Consider the following 11,508-nt stretch of genomic DNA (forward strand, 5'->3'; position numbering starts at 1 on the left):
CTGATAACACCAAGGCCACGGGTTCAGATCCCCTTACCGGTCATCTTTAAAAAAAAAAAAAGAAACTCAGCTTTGCCTAAACTCAGTTCAACTCAGCTTTTCCTAACCAGCAGAAGTAGGGAAATACAATTCTAGATTGTATTTTTCTACAGGTATAAGAAAAATACTATTAAATTGGCCCCTGAAAAGTTCTGTGAACAGTGAGACTCAGGTGTAATCACTGGTTCTTCTTTGGCAACAAAACCTCACATCCCATATTTTGCTAATTTCTTTTTTTCCTTAAATTCAACCACAAGAAAGGATATTAGTCGATTAGCTTCTTCATGTCTGGCTTATTATATGTTGAAAAGATGTTGTAAGGTTGCACATTAATACATATCTGATATTTAAAACTTTAAATAAATTATTAAAAAGTTCCTCTTAGAAGTATCTTAAAACAATTTTTTTTTTTTTAAAAGATGACTGGTAAGGGGATCTTAACCCTTGACTTGCTGTTGTCAGCACCATGTTCTTGCAAGTGAGCCACGGGCCAGCCCTTAAAAAGATTTTTGATCAACAGAGGTAAAAATGGAGACTTCTTATAGTACAACTCTAAAATCCCAGATAAGGTTTTTCTTAACTATTTCAATTTTAAATTCTGAAAATATTATATTTCACTATCAAAAATTATTAATTCTTAAAAAGACGATTTATATATTCTGTCATATCCACACAAACTTACATGTTTAGAGATATAGGCCTATCTTTAGATTCTTAGGGAGAAAGAGAAGAGGTGGACACAATACTGTATTGGATATAGCAATAAACATTTGTTTACCCTCAAACAAAGGAAGAAAAAGTGAGGATATGGATTAACAAGCTAACAGATCCAACTGCATTGAAACCTAATCTATCTGAAAATTCTCCATCTGAAGAAACAAATTAGAAGCAGAAGAAGCCTAAAAAGCATAAGGATAAAATTCTTGTAATATACTAATTAGACAGAAATAAGCACATTATCTTGATTTGATTAAAGGAGATCTATTTCTTAAGTCGTATATTCTTCCCTGAAGAAAAAACATGGATAGGATTAGAAACCATAACCTTTTACCTTGGCTAGTTTTTCTCCTCTGAAGTTTAAGGTCACTGCTTCTGTATTCCGAGGATTATGAACCTCTATGTGAACTTCGTCATTATCTTCATATTCTCGAATCAGTGCTGCTTTTAATCTGGCCATTTCGTTCTGTTCTCCATGGACTAAAATCTACAAAGGATAAATTTTGATAGAAGCATAGGGAAATATCCTTCGTTCAGATTAATGATGACCCTTATCTGAATTAGTTAAATACATAAAACAGAGACATACTTGAAGTCATGAAACTTTACTACTTTTAAGGAACTCCAGCCAATCAAACTTGTAACATCTTCATTCTGTGCAGCTTTAAAAGATCCTTATGTGGAACTATTTCAAGAGAGTAAAGAAACTTCTTTCCTATTCCAGTCTTTGCCACTAATGAGATACACGTTTTCCTATGTTTCTATGCTTCTTTGTTCACACTGCTAAAGACCTGGACCACGTGACTTCTATAATCTCTATCAGCTTTAAATGCATATGATTCTTGCATAATACTATTGCTGCTCCTGCTATCTCAGAAAGCACCCATAGATTTCTTTAGGTTTCTTCATATAAGACTTACAAAAGAAGCTTTCTGTGAAGGAAAAGAAAGTGACTTCTGATATTTCCTTGTTTATTAAAGCAGTATCAAATAAAATATTTCAGAACCAAATGAAACATTATAGGGGGGTATTACGACTATTGTATTAGCTATCAGTCTTTTTCTGTTCACTTTTATAACCTCTACTTTATAGGACAGATCATTCTTAGCCTAAGACTAGTAGTAGATAGCTTCCTGTCTGGTTAAGGGAAGCATCAGTACTAGGCAGAGCCTTTTTGCCTAGTGGTGAAACCTGGGTCGGGCTGTCTGAGCACAAATCCTGACACAGCCACTAACTAGCTGTGAAACCTTGACCAAGTTACTTAACATCACAGTTTCCTCATCTATGAAACAGTTGTTGGTTGTTAAGATTAGGCAAGTTGATTCATGTAAAACACTAGTACAGTACCTGGTACATGGTAAATACTCAATAAATGCTAGCAATTATTAATTACTGCCACCAACACTACTAGGATTACAATTTTATCACGTAGATATATTTTGGTTAAAGCTGGCTATTGGAGGAAGGTAAACATTAAGTTCAACCCAGGAGTTTAAATTGTCAGAAGAGACAGAACCTGGAGAGTGATGAGATGAATTGGACTGAGAATGAGGTGGTAATATCACAGAGAAAGAGCAATATAACTTTCCCTTCCTGGCTTAAAAATCTGAGGGAATGTCCATAAACTACACACACCAGAAAACACCCGAAATAAACCCATACTGTAACTAAACTCTACATGCTATGATGTTAGGAAGTAGGTGAGTGATTTTCTCCATCAAAGAATCTGCTCATTAAGGGCCAGTGGCAAATATCTCTGAGGATGATCATGCTAGAAAGAACTCAAAAACTAATAATAATGAAAAGATGCTTAACATCATTAGTCATTAGGGAAATGAAAATCAAAACCGTAACAAGACCACTTTAGCCAAAAGGTGAAACAACCCAAGTGTCCATCCATAGATGAATGCATAAACAAAATGTGCTATTCATACAATAGAATATTATTCAGCCATAAAAAGGCATTATGTTCTGATAGATGCTACAACATGGATGAACTCTGAAAACATCACAGTAAGTATTGCATGATTCCTTTTGATTTTTGGTGGCTGGCCAGTTAGCTTAGTTGGTTATAGTATGGTGTTATAACACCAAGGTCAAGGGTTTGGAACCCTGTGGTAGCCAGCTGCCAAAAAGAAAAGAAAAAACAAAAAACCCCACATTTAAACATTAAACAAACACTAACAAAAGGCCATTTCCTCTAAACTACTTTTCAATATATTCAGAAGGGGCACTTCATCTATTTTCTATAGACACGTTTTATAAGTATTTTTCTAATTAAAAATACATCTTGTTTTGTTTTGTTTGGGGGGGGCAGCTGGCCAGTATGGGATCGAACCCTGAACTTTGGTGTTATCAGCACCATGTTCCAACCGACTGAGCTAACCAGCCAGCCCCAAAATACATATTTTGGAAATCCTAGCTGAGCAATTAGGCAAGAGAAAGAAATAAAGGGCATCCAAATTGGAAAGGAAGAAGTCAAACTGTCCCTGTTTGCAGATGACATCTTATATTTAGAAAAACCTGAAGACTCTACTAAAAAACTGTCAGAACTGATAAATTAATTCAGTAAAGTTTCAGGATGCAAAATTAGCATATAAAAATCAGTAGTGTTTCTGCCAATAATAATCTAAAAAAGAAATCAAGAAAACAATCCCAAGTGCAATAGGCTAAAAAAAAAAAACACCCAAAAACCCAACAAAAGAACCTAGGAATTTAACCAAAGAGGTGAAAGATCTCTACAATGAAAACCATAAAACACTGATAAAAGAAATTGAAGAGGACACACAAAAATAGAAAGATATCCCATGTTCATGGATTGGAAGAATTCATATTGTTAAAATGCCATACTACCCAAAGCAATCTATAGACTCAATGCAATCCTTATTAAAATACCAATGACATTTTTCACAGAAATAGAAAAAACAATCCTAAAATTTGTATGGAACCACAAAAGACTCTGAATGGCCAAAGCAATACTGAGCAAAAAGAACAAAGCTGGAGGCATCACACTACCTAACTTCAAAACACACTACAGAGCTATAGTAACCCAAACAGCACAGTACACTGGCATAAAAATAGATACATAGACCAAAGATGCAGAATAGAGAACCCAGAAATATATCCACACATTTATAGTCAACTAACTCATTTCTGACAAAGCAAAGAACATACATTGGGGAAAGGACAGACTTTTCAATAAATGGTGCTGGGAAAACTGGATATCCACATGCAGAAGAATAAAACTAGACCCTTATCTTTCACCATATAAAAAAATCAACCCAAAATAGATTAAATACTTAAATGTAAGACCTGAATCATGAAACTACTAGAAGAAAACATTGGGGAAATACTTTACCTAAAGACACTGACTTTAGGTAAAGATATTTTGGGTAAGACCTCAAAAGCACAGGCACAAAAGCAAACATAGACAGATGAGAACATATCAAACTAAAAAGCTTCTGCACAGAAGAGAAAACAATCAACAGAGTGAAGAGATAATTTACAGATTGAGAAAAATATTTACAAACCATACATCTGATTAGAGGTGAATATCCAAAACAAATAAAGAATTCAAACAACTCAATAGCAAGAAAACAAATAACCCATTTTAAAAATGGACAAATGAACTGAATAGGCATTTCTCAAAAAAGGCATAAAAATGCTCAACAGGTACATGAAAAAATGCTTAACATCACTAATTATCAGAGAAATGCAAATTAGAACCACAATTATCTCACACCTGCTGGGATAACTTTTATCAAAAAGGCAAGCGATTGGGCCGGCCCGTGGCTCACTCGGGAGAGTGCGGTGCTGATAACACCAAGGCCACGGGTTCGGATCCCATATAGGGATGGCCGGTTTGCTCACTGGCTGAGCGTGGTGCTGACAACACCAAGCCAAGGGTTGAGATCCCCTTACCGGTCATCTTTTTAAAAAAAAAAAAAGGCAAGCGATAACAAGCATAGATGAAGATTAAAGAGAATCCTTGTGCACTCTGGTGGGTCTGTAAATTAGTACAGCCATTATGGGAAACAGGATGAAAGTTCCTCAAAAAACTAAAAATAGAAATACCATATGATTCAGCAATCCCACTACTGGATATATATCCAAAGGAAGGGAAATCAGTATGTCAAAGAGATATCTGCACTCCCATGTTTACTGCAGCACTCTTCACAATAGCCAAGATATGAAATCAACCTAAGTACTGTCAATGGATGAATACATAAAGAAAATGTGATACATATCTGCAGTGGAATATTATCAGCCATAGAAAGGAATGAAATCCCTGTCATCTGCGGCAACATGGGTAAGCCTGGAGGACCTTATGCAAAGTGGAACACGCCAGGCACAGAAAGACAAATACCACCTGTCCTTACTCATACTAAAAAGGCTGACCTCACAGAAGGAAAGGGCAGAGAAGGTACCAGAGGCTGGGAAGTGTCAGAGGAGCAGGAGGATGGGGAGAGCTCGGTTAACGGGTACGAAATTATGGTTAGGTACGAGGAATAAGAGTGAGTTCCAGTGTTCTACAGCACAGTCAAGTGACTACAGTCAACAGCAATTTTTTGTATATTTCAAAATAGGTAGAAAAGAGAATTTTGTATGTTCCTAACACAAAGAAATGATAAATGTTTGAGGTGATGGAAATCCCAATTACCCTGATTTGATCATTACACATTCTATACATGTATTACGTATCAATTAAAAAAGTAAAAATTAAAGAAAAAGTACATATTTTTTTCAGCTTATTTCTGTTCCCAATCCCACCAAAATATGTAACTGTTACTTTTATAATTACATAAAACCTAAAATATAAATAAGTCATACTAATAAGGAACTATGTAAAGGTGCTTCATATCTATTTAAATCAAACCTTTTCTATTATATAACTTGCCTTTCTCCTCTGTTCAAATTATCCTTGCAGTGCCTATTTAATAATAATATCAGAAGTATTTACTATGTGCCAGGCATTGTATTAACTGCTTTAGATGTATGTTCTCTTATTTAGTCCTCACAATAACCTTATAAGGTATTATTATTCCTATTTACAAATGAGGTACAGAGAGGTTAAATAACTTACTCAGGTTACACAGCATGCAAGGGATGGAGGTGGGATTCAAAACAAGCAGTCACAGTCCAAAGCTTGTGCTCTTAAGTTATCATAGAAGCAGCAGAAAATAATAGAAAGAACACAAAATTGGGGTCGGTAGATCTGAATAAGAGGGAGAAAATTAAAGTGTACAGCTTGCCTAACTCAAAGGGGAGCTTTAAAGGTCCAATCCAAGTGCAAGTACAAATGCTCTGTTCATAAACTGCCACATTAACAGAAGGTGATGCTCGACTTGTGAACTGGCTGCTGAATAGTTTCTTGGGTATGCTTTTTTCCCTTTAATACTGTAAATCAAATGCACAGACTAACCACATGAGGCGGTTTCAAAGCACGAATAAATTCACTGGTTTGCTGGTAATCTGTGTGAGCAGAGAAAGAAATGTAATCAACAGACATTTTCAGTGGTAACTTCTGTCCAGACATGGTAGTGATTTCTTCAGGTTCAGACATGATATGCTATTAAAAACAAAGAAAAATAAATAAATAAATAAACTACCCAATCAAAAAAGAAAAGGTACATTTCCACTTTTTCACATAGCCATAAACTCTTATGTTACATTTAGAACCTTCAGCACAAAAAATCATTCTAACACTATTGACTTAGTAAATATCAAATACTCATTTTCTTGACCAAGCAAGCATTTAATGAGAAAAGTAAGCAGATTAACTAAAACTCAATGTATTTGGAATACTGGCAGTGAAAACTGTTAACTCTTATGATGAAAAAGACAGATTTGTATTCCCAACTCTTCTGCTCTAAAAAGTCACTTACCAGATATAAGGATTTGTATAAAAGACAGATACATCTGTATTCTGGAAACCTACTTTAAATACATGGTCAATATTGTCTCTAAAGGACGTTATAGAATAAGGTAAAGTAATAAAATGATCAAAATAAGGAATCATAAATCATATAAAAATATACATATATTTATATATTATATGTGTGTGTATATATATATATATAATACATATATATATATTTTTTTTGGGGGGGGCAGCTGGCTGGTATGGGGATCCAAACCCTTGACCTTGGTGTTATAAGTATATTTATATATTATATGTGTGTGTATATATATATATATAATACATATATATATATTTTTTTTTGGGGGGGGCAGCTGGCTGGTATGGGGATCCAAACCCTTGACCTTGGTGTTATAACACCATGCTCTAACCATCTGGCTGGTAACCAGCCAGCCCCACATTATATTTTTAAAAATAAAATACATGTTAATGGTAAAAGGATGAGAACATGACGTTTGGACATTCAGAAATTGCCTCTAAATATTTGCACATATTTTCTGCAATGTCTACTTCCTAAGTGCTAACATCAACTGTTCTATGCCAATAGGAAGATGTGCAGCTAACCCAAACACATTTCATAGCTTTTAAGAGAATATGTATTAGTAAACCTCTTCTTTACCAATGAAGGTATTAATGTGTTGGTCTCAAATAGGTCCCTAACCATTTTTTTCTTTTTTACTTCCAAGCAGATGAGCACTACTGAAACCTTAATGTGTATACCAGTCCCCTGGGGATCCTGTTATGCCATGCAGCATCTGCATAATTCCTCATCCTGCAAACATCTCTAGCTACCTATTTCTACCCTCATTTGTTGAAATCAAACAAAGAATTACTTTAGTGGAAAACCTGTGAGGATACTGCCACCTCTGCAATTTTGATTAGGAATAACGCACTAGCCTAAGACTATAACTGACCTTGGCCAGTGTTCCTTCTACACAGTACCCTGCGATAATGACGCCGTTCCTCTTATCAGTACACCAGCTTTCAAATAACTCTCTGGATAAGCCACTTTGCATCATGCCTGGGGAGGCCATTACAACACTGGGACCAATGTCATCAAAATGATCCATGCTCTAAGAGAGAAAAGGAAATGCAAAAGCACACTAACTACCATAGTTTGACAAAGCATTCTTTATTTTTATTTTTAAAGAATAACAAAAAGTTAGGTAAAAGATTAATCATACTACCGAAAGGCCTTGACAAGACTGGTAAACATTTTAAATCCAATTGCCAAGTTTCTAAACAGTTTAAGCTAGGAACGACAGAAAAATAAAGTGATAAAATGCAGAAAGTTCACATTGATCTTTAAAATCTTCTACTTGTAGCTAAAGGACCATTACAACCCTTTTCAGTGCCTAGCAGGAAGGCAGAAAAGTAAAAGGAAGAATCAAATGGGTTTCTATGCATGCAAGATAGAACTCTAAAAGAATATTTCCAAAGACTCACAATGGCTTTGCATACTTCATGAATATTTTGAGCTGGCCTGGAAATCAAATGGTTTAACATTGTTTCTAGGGAAAATGTGGCTCTACTTCTTAAGCAATTAACTTAAAAAATATACTTTACAAACAACGCTTATTTATAACTACAAGACCACTTATAACGAGTATTTTGGACCTTATTTTATTATGATTAAAGCATCACTTTGAATGAAGCAATACATTTAAAAAATCAAATCAGATTTTATTGTATGTTCTAGAAAAGTAAACATATCAAAATTTTCACATATAAAATTTGCAGCACCAATCAAAAAGATGATTAGGTTTGAGTGAGAATAGAGAAACTTAGTATGCAATACAAAATATTTTTCTCGTTACGTTAGGACTTTTTATTCCTGTGGCAAAAGAGATCCAAGCTATTTAGCAACTGGAAATACTGTGAACATATGGAGACTTGGAGCAAGTGACAAAATATGTTTAAGCAAAGAAAGAATGCCAGTTGCTGGAGTTTTTATTTCCTACAGAAAAACGATGCCTGCTGCATAAAAGGTAAGACTTCAGCAAGAGGGATTCAGCCACAGAATCAACTATAGGCACTTCCTACGACTGACTGGTCTGTGTTTCATCCATCCTTGTCTGTCTTTCTTTCACAAGCACTCACCTTGAGGTTACTAATGTGTTTGAAAACGAATGGATTATTGATGTTGATCTGTTTGCGGATTTTGTCATTCATGGCATTTACATATGTCTGGTACACTGCCATACATTTCTTGGCCAAAGACGATGCATAGTATATTGGAATATCATGCAGTTCTGGGTGATTCTGCCAGTACTCATCTAGAGAGATTGTACAAGAAACAAACATTACTTTGTTATGCGGGATAAATAGTTCACAAATAATAAATGATATACATGATTAATTTTTAAAAATCCAAGCAACCAAGAAATAAATTAAAGCATATAACTATATTTCAAAGAGTTTAAGAAAAATTAATCTTGTCCTCACTAACTTAAAATTTACAAATCCAAAACTTACTTCTAAATACTAGTGCATGACCTGAAAAAGAATGCTATTACCGTAGTCCATGGATATAAAAAGCTTTTTTTTATTTTATTTTTTGTCCTTTTTGAGACCAGCCGCACCGCACTCAGCCAGTGAGCGCTGTGAGTGTACCGGTCATCCCTATATAGGATCCGAACCCGCGGCGGGAGCGCTCCTGCACTCCCAGCGCTGCACTCTCCCGAGTGCGCCATGGGCTTGGCCCTATAAAAGCTTTTTAAAATGATTCAGCATAAGTTTATACTGAATAGTAGACCATAATTTATTAGCCCAGCAAGACACTAAATTCTATAACGGTTTTAAATAAAAATGTATTATTCATATTTCAAACAGACTTATCGACTGATAACTATAAAACAGAACTGCCAAAAGAATTAAACTGATTTTGAATACTCAAAAATAGTCATATTATTCTATTATTGTATTTTTAAAAAAACTAATAACCAAACAGTATCTGATAATTAATAAATGCAGAGGGCAATTTATCTTCAAAATAAGACTTATTTTAAGGAAAAACCTTCACTAAATCCTAAAATTTTAAAAAGGTAGTATGGCCAAAAGACATCATTATTCTTTTAGGTGCATCTGCATTTAGGAAATGTACTAAATGTCTAGCATGTAATTTACATTTATCATTTCTAATCTTCAAGACAAGTTTGTGAAGATGTATCTTCATCTTATAGATTAGGAAATGGAAGCTAAAAAAAGTTTGAATAGTGTGGGAGTGTTATTTTCCTACTTGATGTAGAAATGATAATTCTATATAAGGACAGAGACTTTTTCTGTCATGCATACTACAAATATATATATTTTAAAAAGATGACTGGTAAGGGGATCTTAACCCTTGACTTGGTGTTGTCAGCACCACGCTCACTCAGTGAGCTAACTGGCCATCCCTATATGGGATCCAAACCCATGGCCTTGGTGTTAGCAGCAACACACTCTCCTGAGTGAGCCACGGGCTGGCCCAGCTACAAATATATTTTCTGCTTTCTCCTCTTATTTACTCTGTTCACGTTTTCTTAGATGTAATTAAATTTTTACTGGTGTCAAAGTTTTCAACATATAATTTTGTGATTTCTTAATTACTGTGTAAAGCAGATTATATCCCAATTTCACATTATAATTTCCTGTTTTGTTGGTGTATATTTTTATAAATAAACTTTGAATATTAAAAAAAAAATGTTGATAACTTGCCCAAGGTCATATGGCTAGAACATAAATGAGATTTGAATCCAGTGATCTGAATGGCTGTCCTCCTTCTATTATACTATAAGGGCGAATTTAAGGAAAAGGGGTGACCAACTGCATACAGCAGTCTTGGTTCATGAAAAGAATCATAATATGTGCTTTGATGGTAGGGTTGCCAGATAAAAATACCAAACACCCACTTAAACTTGAATATCAGATAAACAGCAAAAAATTTTTAGTACAAGAATATATATTAAATACAGGGTCACTTATGCTAAATTATTATTCATTATTTATCTGAAATTAATATTTAATTGGATGACCTGTATTCTTTTTTGCTAAATCGGCAACCCAGTTTGATGGTGACATGATTTCACCTTCCTAGTTTCCTCTGCTCTTCATATTACTGGTTATGAAGACTTCATTTCAAGACTTGTAAGGACTATCCCATTTGATTTGCAGTTAGAAAGAAGGACCAATCAGGATCAAAAGAAGATTGGATTGGATTAGGATTTAGAAAATTTAGCTTCTAGAAAGTCCTGTTTCTGTTACAGATTTGCTTTTGATCTGCGTCATTTCTTTCATCTCTCCTTGTTTTCCTTTTTAGTGCAGCAGAAACACTATTTGTCCTCATCATCACAGATGGCAGAACTGAGAGTAAGAGCTTAACATGCAATCATTTCCAGTTCTCCACATTGAAGCTTCATACATACAAAGCACCTATTATTTATTAAGAAGAGTGCTTTCCCCAAGTAGAATCAAAGAATGTTTAGATTAGGAGGGCTCAGTAAGTACAAATCTATGCTAAAAAGTGGCATTCATTGTTCCTCTTAACACATAAAGTTATACATGTTCACTGAAGCATTTAGAAAATGGAAAAAAGCAGAAAACAAAAAAGAAATAGTCTACTTTCCCACTGTTCAGATTTAGTATCTTTCCAGTTACTTATGTGTGTAGTTTTCACGTAATAACTTCGTGATTTAGAAAATTTAGCTTCTAGAAAGTCCTGTTTCTGTTACAGATTTGCTTTTGATCTGCGTCATTTCTTTCATCTCTCCTTGTTTTCCTTTTTAGTGCAGCAGAAACACTATTTGTCCTCATCATCACAGATGGCAGAACTGAGAGTAAGAGCTTAACATGCA

The 11,508-nt window shown here is 34.7% G+C and overlaps 1 protein-coding gene across 2 annotated transcripts in view; it reads right to left on the reverse strand.

Moving 5' to 3' along the window:
- Positions 1 to 11,508, reverse strand: part of CPSF3 (cleavage and polyadenylation specific factor 3, 73kDa) — a 45,739-nt gene that overhangs the window by 20,219 nt on the left and 14,012 nt on the right. For both annotated transcript variants that reach the window (XR_551739.1, XM_008589306.1), the window contains exons 8-11: positions 8,777 to 8,952; positions 7,591 to 7,749; positions 6,179 to 6,325; positions 1,091 to 1,243 (exon numbers count right to left, since the gene is read on the reverse strand). Coding sequence is in view for 1 of the 2 variants with exons in the window: in XM_008589306.1 (XP_008587528.1) it covers positions 1,091 to 1,243; positions 6,179 to 6,325; positions 7,591 to 7,749; positions 8,777 to 8,952 (635 nt within the window). In the remaining variant the exon portion in view is untranslated. The remainder of the gene's footprint in view (positions 1 to 1,090; positions 1,244 to 6,178; positions 6,326 to 7,590; positions 7,750 to 8,776; positions 8,953 to 11,508) is intronic.

Source organism: Galeopterus variegatus, unplaced genomic scaffold (assembly GCF_000696425.1).
Source record: "Galeopterus variegatus unplaced genomic scaffold, G_variegatus-3.0.2 Scaffold5364, whole genome shotgun sequence".
Classification (NCBI taxonomy): Eukaryota; Metazoa; Chordata; class Mammalia; order Dermoptera; family Cynocephalidae; genus Galeopterus; species Galeopterus variegatus.